Source organism: Curcuma longa, chromosome 5, assembly GCF_044706935.1.
Source record: "Curcuma longa cultivar G26 ecotype Majalengka, Jawa Barat chromosome 5, ITB_CL_G26_1.1, whole genome shotgun sequence".
Taxonomy (NCBI): Eukaryota; Viridiplantae; Streptophyta; class Magnoliopsida; order Zingiberales; family Zingiberaceae; genus Curcuma; species Curcuma longa.
Window position 1 is genome coordinate 14,190,281 of NC_133865.1, and position 17,748 is coordinate 14,208,028.

General features: G+C 36.3%; 2 protein-coding genes and 1 pseudogene across 2 annotated transcripts; 1 reads left to right on the top strand and 2 right to left on the bottom strand.

Moving 5' to 3' along the window:
- Positions 1-76: 76 nt before the first annotated feature.
- LOC141829930 (zinc finger BED domain-containing protein RICESLEEPER 1-like) lies at positions 77-1,468 on the bottom strand (annotated as a pseudogene).
- Positions 1,469-2,360: 892 nt separating this feature from the next.
- Positions 2,361-5,024, bottom strand: LOC141829931 (zinc finger BED domain-containing protein RICESLEEPER 1-like). Its single transcript, XM_074717404.1, has 2 exons — positions 4,773-5,024; positions 2,361-4,616 (listed from the first exon to the last, which is right to left on the bottom strand). Exons 1-2 carry the CDS (start codon positions 5,022-5,024, stop codon positions 2,361-2,363), a joined length of 2,508 nt encoding a protein of 835 aa, XP_074573505.1.
- A 7,215-nt stretch (positions 5,025-12,239) lies between these two features.
- LOC141829932 (putative inactive receptor kinase At5g58300) lies at positions 12,240-13,798 on the top strand. The gene is made up of 2 exons (XM_074717405.1): positions 12,240-12,294; positions 12,862-13,798. Exons 1-2 carry the CDS (start codon positions 12,240-12,242, stop codon positions 13,452-13,454), a joined length of 648 nt encoding a protein of 215 aa, XP_074573506.1. The 3' UTR covers positions 13,455-13,798.
- The last annotated feature ends 3,950 nt before the right edge of the window (positions 13,799-17,748 follow it).

A 17,748-nucleotide genomic window follows, 5' to 3' on the forward strand; every position in this document is an offset into this window, starting at 1 on the left:
AAACTTCACCACAACAAAAAGATTCCACACCACACACATCAAGTATTATTTACATAACCAAATAATTCAATAAAGTCTATAAAACTAACCAAATAATATAATATGTTTTAAAGTTCATCATCAGGACATCATTCATATCAAATTCTTCTAATTCTCCTCCATCTCCTTTCTCTTCATTAATATCCTCTTCTAGAGTATTTAATCCCTGCTTGGACAATATTGTTTTGATACTTACATTGTCTTCATTACCTTTATCTACATATAAAAAACACAAAGATGGAGATAGTTAAAAATAAAATCACAATAAACTAATATATCAGCTAAGTCAAGAACACTAAAAGTAAACAAAATTACCAATAGTATGTAACTAATTACGGGTGCAAATAAGAGCTTGCACTTTTTCATGAAGGGTGCAACTTCTATACTTGGTAAGCACACAAGCACCAATGGAAAAAATTGATTCTGATGCAACAGTAGTTATAGAAATAGCTAAAACATCACAAACCATTAGTGCAAGGGTTGGATACCGATGCTTTTGAATCTTCCAATGCTCTAAAACATCCAAATCTTGATAATATGTGAATTCAAGTTTTGGCTCCTCCAAATATAGATCCAATTGAGATTTTTCAGCACTTGTAATTGTTTGGCTCTCATATGCCATAATTTTCTATATTAATTGGAATAGTAATAATAAGAAAATATAAACCAATTAGAGAATACAAGAAAAAAATATTAAAGTACTTACATCAAAGATTCTTTTGTTCTTTCCTTTAACTCCTCCACTTTGCGAATGTGTATGTGTGGTAGAAGAAGAATGTGATTATGAATAACTTGTATTGTTAGTATTAGAATATTGGTCAAAAAACTTATACAATTTTGTCTTCACAAGTTCCATCTTCTTTTGGCATTTAAAAAAATCACTTTCAACCTTTGAATAAAAAAACTCCAATATCGAAAGCTTTATTCGTGGGTCAAGAATAGCCCCAAATGCAAGCACCATGCTATATTAAATCCAATACTTATCAAACTTCTCCATCATTTTTTTACACATACAACTTATCACTTCGTCTTCATTCGATAAGTTTTTCCTTAACAAAACTTCAATCTTCCAAACTTGCATAAAATACAAATTTGATATAGGATAAGAAGAACCAGAAATCAAATTAATAGTGTCATAAAATGGCTCTAGAAACTCACAAATTTTCTCTCTTCTTTTCCACTCTTCACTTGAAGGATAATATTTATAATTCTTGTCATTGAATTGAAGAGAAGCAAAAGCTTTTTTATATTTGATGACACTATCCAACATTAAATATGTTGAGTTCCAACGAGTAGATACATCCAATCGTAAACCAATACTGGTATCAATGTTACTAACTGCTTGTACACATTCTCCAAACTTCTTCATCCTAGTCTTTGAACCTTTAACATACTTGACCGACTCTTTAATTTTATTTAAAGCTACAGCAGCAACTTTCAAACCTTCTTGGACAATGAGATCCAATATATGAGCAGAACAATGAACATGAAAAAACTCACCATCACACAATAAGCTATCATGCAAAGAGAGTTGCTCTTTCAAATGAGCTTGCATGTTGTCATTACTAGATGCATTATCCAATGTCAAAGAGAACTTTTTTCTCAATCCTCCATTCTTTCAAAAATTTAAATAATTTTTCAGCTAATTCAACTCCTGAGTATAGAGGAGGCATATGAGAAATATATAAGTTAGGGCTGAGCAAGCGGGCGGGTCGGACGGGTTCGTGCGATTTTCCCACCCGACCCACCATTGGCGGGTTAATAAAATTTAAACCCAACTCGATTTTTTTTCGCATCAAATTCGGCGGGTGGCGGGTGCCGGCGGGCGGGCGGATTGGCGGGTTACCGAATGTAAAAAAATGAATTTTACGGATGATAATTGATATAATAAGCGTCTACAAAAGAGTCTAAAATACAATCCACAGTTTTATAACTAATCAACAATGTTCATACCAAAATAGGAAGCATCTCATGGCCACACAAAAAAACAAGGATAATTCATAATTCAACACCAAAGTCCAAGTCCAGGTAATTAGGAATTATCCAAGTTGGGGCAAAAAATCCAAAATGCAGCACTCTTTGGCCTGCAAGAGTACAAGTAGATAAATCAAAGTTTGATAATAGATTAATAGGATACAAGATTTAATTTGAATGACACCACTTACAAGTAGGAAAGTATGAGACTTTTAATCATCAAGACAATGCTTGCCATTTTCTTTCAATGTGCCTGAAGAATGAAAACAGAAAATAAGATAATAATGTTTAAGTTTCAGCCTCACAAATGGTTATGAGAATAAATAAAACTAACCAAAGAAACCAAATTAAAGTTTACCATCTACAATTTCTTCATATTGCTTAACATCCTCCATGGAGATTCCCATCATAAGTTCTTGAACATCAATAATGCTTGGCATACGCAACCAATTTTGACAGCAAATAAGAGCTTCCACCATCTCAGGAGACAAAGAACTTCGAAATGTATCAATAACACGACCACTCGTACTAAAGGCTGATTCGGATGCTACTGAGGAAACAGGAATTGCTAGAACATCTCTAGCTAACTGAGACAACACAGGATATATCACAGAATGATTTTTCCACCACTGCAATATATCAAAAGAGGCAGCATCTTTTTCACAAGGTTCTTCTAAATATTTTGTAAGTTCGGACTTATTCTCACAACTATGATTTTTCTCAATTTCTTTGGCAAACTCAAATGCCAAAGAAGAACCTGTAGTTGCAATCTGATCAAGATCAATATTCATTGGGCTACAAGAATTCTGATTTGAACTTGTAGTTGAACTTGAAGAACCTTGTTGTTGCATGTAACAATCATATAAACGAGAAACCACTGCTTTCACTTCATTCTCCATTTTTTCTGGTAAGGATTTCTGATTTTCAGCATTATACATCTGATCAAAACAATATCTAATGAACTTCATCTTGTAACGAGGATCTAAAACAGTGGCAACATACATTAAAGGATTCATATTTTCAAGTTTTTGCCAATATTTCGCAAACATTATTTGCATTTCAATTGCCACAGCCGCCAAACTAGCATCTACATGCTTAGAATAAGCCTTCAAAATAGTATGCATACCAACTATCTCTTGAAAGAAAATATTGGCAGTGATACTAGAAGAACTCGAAAATCGTATAGTAATATTGTAGAAAACCTTCAAGAACTTCATAAAGTACCTTGCAATTTCCCAATTCTTTTCAATAGGTGGACCAACATGCTTGTCTTTTCTCTCGGTCACATGAGTTTCATCATCCTCATTTTCTACAGTTTCAGCAATGCAATCATCCAATTCATCATCCTCATCCATCTCTCCTTTCTCCTTAAAATACTTTTGATAGTTTGAATCATCTTCCCTTAGTCGCTCAAATGCCTTTTCAAATTCCAAAGTAGATTCTAGCATCAAATAAGTTGAATTCCATCTTGTTTCTACATCAAGACAAGGATGACGCTTACATTCAATCTTCTCAATGCTTGCACATTTTTTAAATGACTGAAATCTAGAGGGAGAAGAGCGAATATATCGGACAGCATTCCTTATTTTTTTGATTGAGTCACTGTATTGCTTCAAGCCACTCTTTACCACCAGATTTAATGAATGCGCTGAACAACGCAAATGCAAGAACTCATTGCTCAAAACTGAAAACTTCCAGCTGGTCATTTTTTTCCTCAAATGTTTCATAGCAGCTCCATTTGTTGCAGCATTGTCCATTGTAATGGCCAACAACTTCTCTATTCCCCATTCTAATAAGCAACTCTCAAGCATTTTACAAATTGTCTTAGCTTTATGGTCAGAAATGACACAAAAGCTCACAATTCGTTTCTGCAAATTCCACTCCTTGTCAATCCAATGTGCTGTGACACACATATAATTCACATTTTGCAAGGAAGTCCATGTGTCTGTGGTAAGATTCACCCTCTCAGAACTTAAGGATTTCTTCAACTTTCTCCTCTCATCTTCGTAAAGCTTCATGCAGTCTCTAGCCACAGTAAACCGAGATGGAATGTTAAATCTAGGTTGTAGCCCATGCACAAACTCTTTGAAACCAGCACCTTCTACTACTCTAAAAGGATGTTCATCACGGATAACCATTTTTGCCAACAATAACCTACACTCCTCTTGAGAGAAACTTGAGGATGTCAAAGTAAAACCACCATTTTTAGTAGGCTGAAAACCAATTGTCTTTTGATTTGGATCAAGTAGTCTATACTTTGTGCAATTCTTCTTCAAATGTGTAATCAGATTACTTGTTCCATGTTGTTTTCCATCAGCAGCATAATCTTTACCACAATGTTTACAACGAGCTCTAGTTTCAGCCCCCTCTTTAAACTTAACGAAGTGCTCCCATACCCAAGAAAATCTTCTATCCACTTTCTGATTCTCAGATTCTACAACATTTTCCGGAAGAGATTTACTTTGCACAGCGACAATCTTTTTCTTTCTTTTTCTCGACATATTTGGCTTCCATTTCAGTGGTTTAGGTGCTGGTGGTGTCTCTTGATTACTTTCTTTGATAGCAGAAATATTCTCTTCAACTTCCATTTGAAAGTTAAGCTCCTAAAGTTGAAATAAACAATGCAACACATATATCACATATATGAGCATGGAAACCATGGATTTAAGAAACAGCAACACAAGGGCATGTAACTAATCAATATTTTGTAACACTAGATGAAGAATAATAAGGGAGAGGTGGCGGTGAAAATTACATACTTGAAACCCTTGATGCCGACTCCTGAAGCTTGAAAGTCGGCGACGGTGGCGACGCTGAGCGGGAGAGGCGGCTACGGTGCCGACGCAGAGCAGAGGGCAAGCAGAGGGAGAGGGAGAGGCGATGAGGGCAAGCGGAGGAAGAGGGAGAGGCGGCGACGGTGGCGAGGGAGAAGCGATGAGGGCAAGAAGAGGAGAGGCGGCGAAGTTTGGAGTTTTATAGGGATGGAAATCGCGATTTGGCCACCTCAGCATCGCCACCTCAGCGTCGCGGAGGAGTCCCGTACGATTAATCCCGCAGGATAACAGCTCTGTTAGTGTGAGAATGGGTTTGCTGCTGGAAACCCTTCTTTTTTATCCTTATCTATTATTAAATAAATTATTTTTAATATATGTATATATATATTTTATTATTTGTATATAAATAGGCGGGCGGGTCGGGTTTAGTCGGATTTTAAAATTAAAACCCGAAACCCGCCCGTGTACAAGCGGGTTTGTCAATTTTCTATCCATTTTTATTTTTAATTTTTTTTAAACCTGCGGGTTGGCGGGTTCCGGATGCGAGTGGCGGGCGGGTTTAGCGGGCCGGGCGGGTACTGCTCACCCCTAATATAAGTATTTTACTGTTCAATTTCCAATTATTATCAATAAAATGGCCAGTCAAGCAAATGCTACTAGTGCATGCTGTCCACAAATCTAAAGTTAAACGTACAAACTCTATTCTGTATAGTAGCCAAAACTTACTTGAATTTCTCTTTCTCCCTCAAGTAGATTCGATTAATATCAGAAACAAGAGTATTTCTAGAAAATATAAGCAACGTTAGGATTTATGTACTTCATCCAAGCTCTAATACCTTCGTGCTCAACAAATGAAAATGATAAATCATGTCTTATGATTGCACAAGCTAACGTGAAATCTTTTGATTATTTTCTTAGATCTCAAATGTTTTGGTCTATTTTTTTATTTCATCTTTCCATCTTGATCAAGAATCATTCAGCTTGATGTATACCATCAATCCATGTGATTTTCTTAAAATACACCTAAATATCAGAAGTTTCTCTAGACTTTTTAGGTGACCTCTTATTTTGCTTAGCACTTTCCAATTCATCAACATCTAAACTAATAATTTGCTTTTGAGAAGTAGAACCCATTTCAAAATCAATCTGTAATAAAAAAATATATAAAATCAATCAAACACAAAAAATATCAATAGCAGAACAAGCATAAACTTATTTTTTATGCTACCCTTTTGGATCTCAAAAAAAAAAAATCAAAACTTAGCTCTTCTAAAGTCATGCCTTCTCAAAGAAATGTTGAGCACCAAAAGAGAGAACTAGATGATGAAATATTATTGCAGAATAAATGTTAAAACATTCTATATTTTCAGAAGACCATAGTAAATCTTAATTGACATTTAAAAACAAACAATCTAATTTGCATAGTTTATATGAATACAAATTCCTATAAAAAAATTCAAACTTCACAGTTCACACAATTACACATAAAATACTAATAGTTTCAAACATCAAATTAATTTGTCAAACACTATAAGCAAACAAATTTTGCTCGCTATTGGGGAAAAGATTGGTGCTAATTGCAGGGATTTCAAGCTTGATAATCAAGCAAATAGTGAAACAGAAGGAAACTAGGGTTTATGTGTGCATGAGGAGAGAAAGAAACAACAAGCACAGTAGTTTGTGTCTTGCCATGCTTGGCGCACAGATCATGCAGGATGCGGGCAGAAGACAAGGAGCAAAAGACCATGCGAATCACAAACGTAGAAAAAAGAAGGAAAATAGAATGAAACTAGTAAAGGAAGTAAAAAAATCTCACCTCAAATAGGAGATCAAGAGTTGCTAGACTAGTGGGATTCATTCTTGGAGATTAAGGGATTGTCGGAGTGGGGGGGGGGGGGGAATGGGATTTGTGCTTAGAGATCAGAGACAGGGACTGTCGTTCTCTTGATTTCTGCGATTCACAGGGAGGTGCGGAGGGCACAGAGGCAAGCGACGACGAGGGATGCAGATGGGGGGGGGGGGGGAGTGGGAACAATCAAATGGGATAGGGACGCGAAGGGAAAACCTTTATCTCAGAGCCGTTGGATTTGAGTTCTATAAAGAATGTCATTCAAAGTTATATAACAACAATTGTTATTAAAAGTTAAATGAAAATTTTTTCTATTTAAGCAAAAAATAGAAATAATATTTTTTATTAAAGCAACAACATAATAACAATTATCTGTTGGGTTGCAAGGGTGCAAACATAGTCCCACATCTAAAGCACATGGAAAAGATCATGAGGTTAAAAGGATGGAAAGTATCTCTATTGGCATGAGACCTTTTGGGGAGAGCCTAAGAGCAAAGCCATGAGGGCTTAGGCCCAAAGTGGACAATATCATGTCATTGTGGAGATACAGACATCCTTTTGGACCCAACAATTGGTATCAGAGCGAGACCGCTCTTCGCCGGACTAACCGCCGGATGAGCCATGATCCAGATCTAACCATGTGCTTTGAACCTTAAAACAAAGGAAGTGGATGCTCCCGTGTCTGAATCAAGAGGACCAGACACCAGGTGAAAGTCCTAGTAGGTCGGGTGGACCGAGGGGCAAAAAGTCCTAGTTGCGGCTAGGTGAAAGTCCTAGTAGGTCGGGTGGACCGAGGGGCAAAAAGTCCTAGTTGCGGCTAGGTGAAAAAGTCCTAGTAGGTCGAGGATTCAGGGGGGGCCTATGGTCCTTTGTTTGAGGGGGGGATTGTTGGGTTGCAAGGGTGCAAACATAGTCCCACATCTAAAGCACATGGAAAAGATCATGGGGTTAAAAGGATGGAAAGTATCTCTATTGGCATGAGGCCTTTTGGGGAGAGCCCAAGAACAAAACCATGAGGGCTTAGGCCCAAAGTGGACAATATCATGTCATTGTGGAGATATGAACATCCTTTTGGACCCAACATTATCTAGTTCCAAGACAAGTCCATTAGGGAGTTTCAATAAATAAGTTCCTATAGCTTTGGCTGCAACCTTTGCTCTATTGCTAACTCACAAATTTGAATTTTCCTTGACCAATCTTCTACTATTAGCCCCTGTATGTCATTACATATATGTAAGTTACACCCAGTGTTCAATACCCAAATGTTAGAGGAAATAATATGATAATCAATACTGAAGATACTTGAAGAGGATGGAGTAGATGTCTTCTTTTTCACGAACTCAAGATAAATCTTGCAATTTCTTCGCCAATGTCCCACCTTGCCACAATGGTGACACGCTCACTTTGGTGTCGGTTCTTCTTTCTTGACCTTTTTCTTTCCCTTAGCTTGATTGTTTGATTTTCTCTTCTTAGAACCTTTATTTGAAGTGTCAAACAACATCACACCTTTCTATTCTTTCTTAACAGATGACTCCACTGTCTTGAGCATGTTGAACCGCTTTGGAATTGTGTATTCAAGATGGTTCATTTGATAGTTCATTACAAACTGTGAATAGTTATTAGACAAACTGTGTAAAATTAAATCAATACTTAACTCATGATCCATAACAAATCCAAGTGATACCAATCGCTTAATAAAGCCATTCATCTTTAGATAAATTGCATTGCAGATGAACCCTCCTGAATCTTTGAGCGAAAGAGAAGCTTGGTGATCTCGAACCGTTCGGATTTAGCTTGCTCATCAAATAACTCACAAAGATGATAAACAATCGTATAAGCATCCATATGTTCATGTTGTTTTTGCAGTTTAGGGGACATTAAGGCTAGCATGATGCAATTGGCAAGCTCAGAATCAGTTATATGTTTTTGATGGACCAACATTTTGTCCGATGTCGCATCATCAGCTAGTCTTTGTGAAAGAGGCTCTTTGAGAATATAGATTATCTTCTCAACCTTGAGAATAATTTTCAGGTTTCAAAACCAGTACTCCAAGAAGTTTGGTCTAATCAGTTTATTGGTATTCAAAATTGAGCACAAATTTAAAGAAAACATTCTGATTCTATTATCCTAGAAATACACAATTGAGTATATATAAGAGAGATGAATTTATTATATGATGCAAACAATTTACATACATAAAACAGAGTCTCACTTACTTATCAAATTCAAGAGTCTTTACTTTGAATTCGGGAGATGGTAGGTTTTCTTCAAGTGGGTTGATATCCACTATAGATAAAAATAACTTTGGAGAGAGTTCAACAAGTCATCCTTATTTCTAGTGGTAGGTATCAAGTATACCAATTATATATCACATATATAACTATCACATTATACTATCAACTAATTGATATTTGCATAAACATCGGATTGTTAACTCATTAATATATATACATTATGAATATCACCCAACTTTACCCCTATCCACATTAACTTTGGAGAAAGTCCAACAAGTCAAGTTAAAGCCGACTCATTAATCATGAGATCTATCTCAATGGTCCGAACATGTCTAATTTTAAGTTGAACTTGTAGAGAGTCCAACAACGAATGCTTAAATTTAAACTCTGATTTTAGACCATATTATGAAAAAAAGAAATTTTTTATTTAGTCTCATCATTTACATACAACATAGAAAAACTATCTACATGTATCTACATGACATAATCATGACATATCTATATAACATGCATTAATCATATTAATTATGCATATGTCATAAAATACATTATAGCACAAGTTATATCGTCGTTATTATAAATTAATTTCGGACACATATATGTTACATTCGATTTTATAAATCACAATTCTTTTGTTAGATTGGGAAATAATTTTCAAATCTAATTACATATATATTAGAAAATAATTTTCAATCTAAAATTTTTTAATTTAATTAGAAAACAATTTTAAAAATTAAGTTTTTCTAATCATATTAGGAAATAATTTTCAAAATTGGATTTCTCAATAAATTCGAACACTTTTTCAAATGTGAAAATTTCTATATTGGATTAGGAAATCATTTTCTTATCTAAAATATCCTAACATATCCAAAATATGCTTTTTATACAACCTACAAGATATCAAACGAAGATTTACGATCTATGTTGAAACATGTGGTGGCTCTGATACCACTATTAGATTTCTGTGATGCGTATTTTAAAATTTATATTTCTCTAAACATGCAGCGAAAGTGTAATAAATATTATATTACTATCTATGTATAAAATCCACATGAGAATACACACACATTTAAACATAATTATAGATAAGAGCATAAACAATTTATACCTTTTGGATGACGTGAAGCGAAAATGACATCAACTAATAACCTTGAGCAAGGTTGCCTCTACTCGTATTCACATGGAGATCTCTTCGAGATGACTTTCCTAAGTCACGTGTCGTGTCTCCGTTTCGATACTAGTTGAAGGAGGGAGACAAACGATCCAAGAGAGGACCTATGGGTCGATTTCGTATCCGGAGGCTTGAAACAATCTGACGATGCGAATCGGATTGAACAGAGGCGATCACACCACCGTTCGAAAGTTGAATAGTTCACTTTCAAGAAGGGGCACCGAACTCAATGGTGTGGTAGTTCCAATAACAACAATTGTCCAGGAATAATAGCCAATACGAAAGGAACAATAGCCAATACGAAAGGAAGAAGGGATACCTTTCGGCGAAGAACTCTTGTTCCTTGCTTTCACCGTCGTTTGTCACTTCCTTTAGCTCAGGGATGATCGACCTTGGGAGGGAAGCTGACCTATGGAAGGTCCTTGAATGGAGTTGAGGTTGGAGAAGCCTCCTTTAGCCGGTGGCAACAAGAACCACTAAGAAAGGTGGGTGGCGGCAACAAGGAAGAAGAGAGGGGCTGATTTAAAACCTAATAATTAGATTTTTAATCTTCTAAATAACTCTTCATAATATAGATATCTAATGGGTTTGGTTCGCTAACCAAAAATCTTCATCCATTAACTCAAAGTTGAAACTGTTAGTCTTAAATTTGGTTCACAACCAAACCGCGTTGGTTTAAAATCAAACCACCTTTAATTAAAACCAAACCAATTTGGTTTATAATTAAACCAAGAGGGTCCCCTTTGTCTTTAAAAGACGTGGCCCATCCGCACTTCCGTTCTGGTAAAATATTTTTCATATTTATCCTTCGTCTAGTTCAACCAAACTCAATTTCTTTCGATCTGAGAATTCAATTCTCAAACTCATTTTATATCTCTTAGAGAAACTCATAGTGCGTGTAATCATGTATAGGTTTTCGATTTATGCTGGTCGTCCATAATTAATTATTAATTATAGATTAATCATGAGTGATACCTAGTAGTATATCTTGACCCCCAATTAATCAGAAAATCACAGTTGATTCCAGAACCACTTCTGAATCCTTCAACAATTACAGTTGTTCGTGTGTCTGTTTCTTTCACTCATCTTATACCTGTTTAGTTTAGTACATGGTATATGTGTTAGCCCCACTAGGCTAATTATGTTACACCTAACTCAAGTTATAGTTTCATGTTCTGCGGATTCAAGTTACTCAAAATATCTGTTAAGAGAATCATCCTCTTGGCGTGTTTCTGCTTTGGCAAAAAACTTACGAGTAACAATCCTGACAAGTGGTGTTTCTAGCCAGTTAGGATCAACTACTTGGTAAAACCAAAGAGTCTAACATATATTAGTCTCACAAAATTGATGATGTCTAGTCTCATCAATTCATCGATTAGGGAATATTTCAATACATACATAATTACTCATATAGAGATACTCATTAATTGTGATCTAATCATAATTTCTCTAATGCTATGTATTGTATTGTGGACCTCAGTAATTGAATTTAACATCAAATCAAATACATAGAGAATGTATATTTAAATAGTGATTTTATTTATCCAATAAATAGTATATTATCTAAGACGATTGTATTACAACACCTCTTAAATATAACAAAACATTCCTAAAGCTTTGTAATTCACCTTAGGATTTAGACGCCTCATGTTTTACAACCACAAATTAGGGGAAAATGATTTTCTCATAATATACTCTTAGCAATGCTCCAAAATCAGTGGAGTGAGGGCCTTAAAGGTGAGAAAAGGATCCAACCTCTTTGAAGACTGTTTTGTTGGCAGAACACCAAGCAATCTTTGATGCAACTACTGCCCTAAACGAAAGGATTAAGGCCATTAGGGAAACTTTACAAAAGTCAAAAAGGAACAAAAACAATACCAATTTATAATTCTCACTTAGCATACCAAATAGTTGCTTGATCCAAATGAGGAAAGTAGCTTTCCTACCACTGCAAAAGGGGGTCAATTGTTGCCAATCCTCCGACTCACTGTCCCAACACGAAGCAAGAAGATTGGAAGGGAAGGGAATGAGGAAGGCACTGATTGTGGAGGAGAAATGGCTGACTTTATCTGGAAGGGAAGAAATAGAAGAATATTGGTTGGTTACTGGGTGAGTCTTGCGGAGGCTGTTCTATGACGTGGAATGTCTGGACCAGGAGACACTGAAGATATGGGAGTGCTGGATTGAGAGAGAAGGTCATGAGGGAACTTGCAAATCTCATTGGGAAGAGCTGTTCGTTCTACTGGGGTTTAGGTTGGCACCTTATCAATCAAAACAGACTAGGGGAACACTATTGCCATTTAATGTCTAATTAGTTGTTTAAAAAGAAATCACGAGGCCAAAAACAACATTCTTTTTTTTTCTAGTGAAACCTCCAACTAATCCACGAATAACTTATACCATGAAATAAGCAAGTAACGACTGTTCTCATCTATATATCTAGGAAAATCTGTGGGGGAATCTCCTGAGCATAGGTAAGGAAAAATCTGTAAAACATTTAGCACTATTGTCTCTAACAGGCACACAACTGTTTGTATAAGCTTACATTATTATATTATATTGAGCTGAAGCTCCAACGGGGAGAAACACATTTAGCCTCAATATTGATTTCTCAAGTTTCTCCTAATTTTTGTTAGTTTCTTTTGTTATCCTGTTTTTTTTTCTCTTTTTAGAAAAAGGAGCAAAACGTCTGATTAGTCAGTAGAACTCTTTATCTCCCAATGTCTTAAGGTCTAGTAAAATAAATGTAAAGCATGAGATGCTTGTAGGTTTGTATCTAAAACCTTTTTTTGTTGTTTCATTGTAAATAATGATCAACAGGGGCCAGTGGCACTGAGAAGGCCTTGCTGGACTGGGATTCCAGAGTGAAAATCATACTAGGAACAGCTTATGGCATAGCACACATACACTCTGAAAGTGGTGGAAAGCTGGCTCATGGAAACATCAAATCTACCAACATCCTCCTTGATCAAGATCTTAAACCTGTTGTCTCAGATTATGGCCTCACTGTACTTACAAATCTTCTTGCTAATACTTCTCGAATTGTGGTGGGGTACCGTGCCCCTGAGACTATTGAGACGCGAAAGATCACACAGAAGTCTGACATCTACAGCTTTGGAGTTCTCCTCCTAGAGATGCTTACTGGGAAGACTCCACTCCAGTCTCATGGACATGATGATGTGGCAGACCTATTAAGGTGGGTCCAGTCTGTGGTGCGAGAGGAGTGGACTGCTGAAGTATTTGACAAGGAACTCATGAGAAGTCAACAGACTGAGGAGGAGATGGTGCAGATTCTCCAGGTTGCATTGGCATGTGTTGTTAAGTCTCCTGATCAACGTCCGAGAATGGAAGAGGTGATTAGAAAGATTGAAGAGATATGGCAATTTGGTTCAAAGAACAAGCACAAGGACTAAGATGACATAACACCATGACAGCTTAACTATGGAACAAGTATTTCACTGATGGCCACTTGAAGATAATAGTTAGAATATAATTTTTTTCCAAACAAAGAATTTCACAGTAACGAGCATCAACCCCTGCATGTTCGTCATCTCTATCTTTTGACCTTGGTTTGCCTTAGTTTGTTAAAAGTGGCAGGAAATGTGTGCATTGTTTATGCTATAAGTTGGCAGTGTGCAACTTGTGTAATGCTGTCCTAGCTAGAACTCAGATACCGAGTTAAAATATTTCCATGTTTTCGTGAACTAATTGTACTCTCACGATAGGCTGGTTATAATGTATGACTAGGTCTTGAATGTATTTGTCTAGCTGTTAAATCATGATTAGTCTGCTGGGCGTTCCAAATTTCTTTTGAATTATATTTGCTGAGACATTAAAGCATCACAAATGTCTACATGTGAGAAGACCATGATTTTTAGATGCACACATTTCTATTGGGTAGTTGCAGAAGGTGAACACTCAGGTGTTAAATGTGTTTATATGGTGCTGATGCGGTGGAAATCTACTGTCACATTGGAGATCGATGATAAAGTTTCTTCTCTTGACATGGCCGGATCTACATAGATTAACACGCATCAGAGGGTGTCTTCTGATGTGTAAGTCATCTTGGGATCGAGGAAAAATAGCAAGGCAGCAGCAAGAAGAAGAAAAATTTAGATCAGGGTTAGATATGATGGTCTCTCATGCTACCATTAGCTATGTTATTATTAGAGAATCATGTCCTCAAACCCTAATAGATTTGGGGGTTGCAGGTTGTAGTTCATGCATTGGAGGGATATTATTACCAGGATATCATTAGTCCTCCTGCCAGTCAGATCGAGGAGCGAAATCAAATGAATTTTCATTCAAGGAGCTCGAGATGTTGTCCTACATATAGAGTGCGAGGTGCTGAGGTTGTAGAATTATAAGAGTGACTAAGAAAGCTGAGTGGGAGAGCCAAGTCATTGAGTTGGATGAGATACTCGCGATGTCAAGTGCTTAGGAGTGACTCGAAAGGTTGAAATGTGCTAGGGCTCGGAAATCTAAGTTGAGTTGGGAGCCAGATAGGAACCATGAAGACCGAATATGTTGGCGTGGATTGAGACCACATAGGTTGTTTTAGCTACTTTTGCTTGGGATCACTGTTGGATATCACGAGTCCCCTCTTCAAGATGAATTGAGGAGTAGAGAGGGGGCCGAAAGGGAACTTACCCTTGACTCATACACTCTAGCTCCTCGACTCGACTTGAAGGGTGGACTTGAGATACCTGGGGATAATGGTTACCAAGGCCTTGTATCATGTAATGTAAAACATAATTTTCTTGAGTTATTTTACATATATATATAAGCCGATTCGGGCGCCTTAACGTTATCTCGTCAATCCGTTTTCGATGCTGACTCGGCATCTTACGGGTGCTTGTATCCCTTCCGAACATTTGGATGCTGATGTGGAGGTTGCCGGATCAACTTTGACTCTGCAACGCCTTATTCATATCTGAGCGCCTAGAGCCTTTGCGGGTGCTTGGAGGCTGAGGTGTCCCGACCACTTGAAACATGCTATCTCATCCGCCTCGGTTGCTCGATCAGTTGACGTTCGGGCACCTGGATCCCTTTTGGGTGCTTGGACCGTCCAGTTGCCCAGATCCAGATTGGGGTGTCCGGAACTCAAAGTTCTGATCCCTCATTTCCTGCATCACAAGATTAGTCCAAAACAAATAAAAGCAAGAAATTGACAGTTTTAGCAAACTGTTTGGTCTTGACTTTTAAGTTTCTAGTGATACCTTAGATTAGATTGACGCCGATTGTTCTTTTCCCGAAAACACGTCCTCACCCACTTCCTCGAGAGAATTTACCTTTGTCAATTTGGTCCTCCATACTTGTGGACTTTTGCTTAGCATATAATCCTCGTCCCCCATGACTTTCACAGCTAGACGTCCAGTCCTTCAGACTCGCCTGGTGCTCTGATTTGCCAAGTCTTCTTGCCCAGTTCCCTGACCAAGACTTCCTTGCCCAGTCCTCCTAATTAGGACTAGGATTTTTTTGCCTAACCACACGCACACTCAGTTCAGTTCATTAGTCAACTTCACAAGCTTAACTTGAACTCTTTGTCATTATTAAAATTCTGATTCGATACTAAAAGTTCTCTGCACCAACACTTAAAACAGTAAAAGAGAACTTATTTGGATTCAAGTACACCTAATAAATCCATAGGAGTTGAAATGAATTCAATCAGAACTCTTTAGGTCGATTAATGAATTTTAACTAAAACTCATTAATTAATCTATGGTATCAAATCCTGGTCCTAATACACGTAGGCGAAGTTATGATCGCGTGCCAACTAACATATTGTGATGTCAGCATTACAATCTATGTTAATTGACACGCGATCATAACTTCGCCTACGTGTATTAGGATCAAGATTTGACACCATATATACTTTTTACATGCTAATCTCTTTCATCTCGTAGCAAAATTTCAAAAATTCAAATACCCTAGGTCTGCCAATAAGTTTTAATCAAAATCCATTGATGGACTTATAGAGCTCTAATCCGAACCATTCCAACTCTTCTAGGTTTTTGCAATGCCCGGAAGTCTAAGGGTGTCCACCATTATCATCATAAAAGATTATCAATAATACTTAAAATGTTTAGAAAATTTCAGATTGTGGCAATTGACATAGGCCTATAACTTCTTGTGGGGACTCAAGACCATAATTTCTAACCATATTTACTTTGTACACACTCTACACTTCCATCTCATTGTAAAATTTCAGAAATAATATCTTCTACACGCTAACATCTCCCATCTCATGACAAAATTTCAGAAATCCAAATACCCTAGGTCCATCAACGAGTTTCGATCAAAACCCATTGATGGATCTAGAGAGTTATGATCGGGAACCATTCCAACTTTTGTAGGTTTTTGTTATGCTCGGAAGTTCAAGGGCATCGTTATCATCGTAAAGGATTCTCTACATTACTTAAAAGGTTTAGAAAATTTTAGACTTTGTGTCAACTGATACAGGCCTATAATTTTGTGTGGGAGACTCAAGACTAGAATTTCTCATTATATTTACTTTTTACATGCTCCACACTTCCATCTCATTATCAAATTTTAAAAATTCAAGTTATCTAGGTCCATCAGTAGGTTTCGATTAAAATCCATTGATGAATTTAGAGAGTTCTGATCGGTCTCATTCCAACTCATATAGATTTTTACAGTGTCCAAGAGTCCAAATGTACCTTCCATTATCATCATAAAAGATTCCCAACGTTGCTTGAAAATCGTAGAAAGTTTTAGATTTTGTGCCAATTAGACAGGCCTATAATTTTGTCTGGGAGACTCAAGATCAGAATTTCTCACCATATCTATTTTCTACATATTCTACACTTTCATCTCATTGTAAATTTTAAAAATTCAAGTCGTTCAGGTCCATCAATGGGTTTCGGTCAAAACTCATTGATTGATCTAGAGAACTTCTATCAGATCTATTATAACTCCTGTGAGTTTATTTGGTGAATTTGAGTCCAAATAAATCTTTATTTACTGTTTTAAAGCTCTTTTAATATTGCTCAAAACGATTTAAAATATTCAGAACACTGTGGTGCTGATTTTCAGAAATTAATACCATTGTGGTATTGATCTTCATAAATTAGGTATTTAAGTTGAGGAGTTGGTTTTTAACCGTACTAAAGTGATTTTTTATTTTTAATTTTTAATTATTTTTATTAATAAAATCAACTCTTGTTATTAATTTTATTTTTATTTTTTATTCTTTTATAATTAGATATTAAAAAATTGAAGATATTAAAAAATTGAAACAAATACTTTTAATGTTTTAGTAATCATCTTTTTATATATTTTAAAATTTTTATTAAAGTTTTAAAATTTAAAATAAAAATAAATAAATTTAGAGGATTATGTATTCAAGTTTTAATGATGTTTAAATTAATTTAATTTAATTTAAGAGGAAAGAGAAGTTGCATGTATACAAAAGAGAGAGGAAAGAGACGAGCGGTTGAATGCATAGAGGGGTAAAATTATAATTATGTGTGTCTTTTGGGAATAATAATAATTTAGTGCGCCTTTTGGGAATTCTGAAACATCATGTGCACCTTTTGGGAATTTGTAGAAAAGAAAAAAAGAGACTATAGGATGGGAGTCTAATGCTTTTTAGAGGCTCCCTCTAACTTCAAAATGAGAGTGATATAGAATCTATTCAAGCTTGCTACCGGCGAAGGACCACAATAGAAACCTTGGATATGCCCA

Bases quoted from the DNA above. Each gene is read 5' to 3' on its own strand.
- LOC141829932 (XM_074717405.1), top strand. From the start codon at position 12,240: ATGAGGGAACTTGCAAATCTCATTGGGAAGAGCTGTTCGTTCTACTGG. The intron at 12,295-12,861 runs GTTGGCACCTTA...AATGATCAACAG, and splicing joins TTCGTTCTACTGGGGTTTAG to GGGCCAGTGGCACTGAGAAG.
- LOC141829931 (XM_074717404.1), bottom strand. From the start codon at position 5,024: ATGCTGAGGTGGCCAAATCGCGATTTCCATCCCTATAAAACTCCAAAC. The intron at 4,617-4,772 runs GTATGTAATTTT...TTTCAACTTTAG, and splicing joins GTCGGCATCAAGGGTTTCAA to GAGCTTAACTTTCAAATGGA.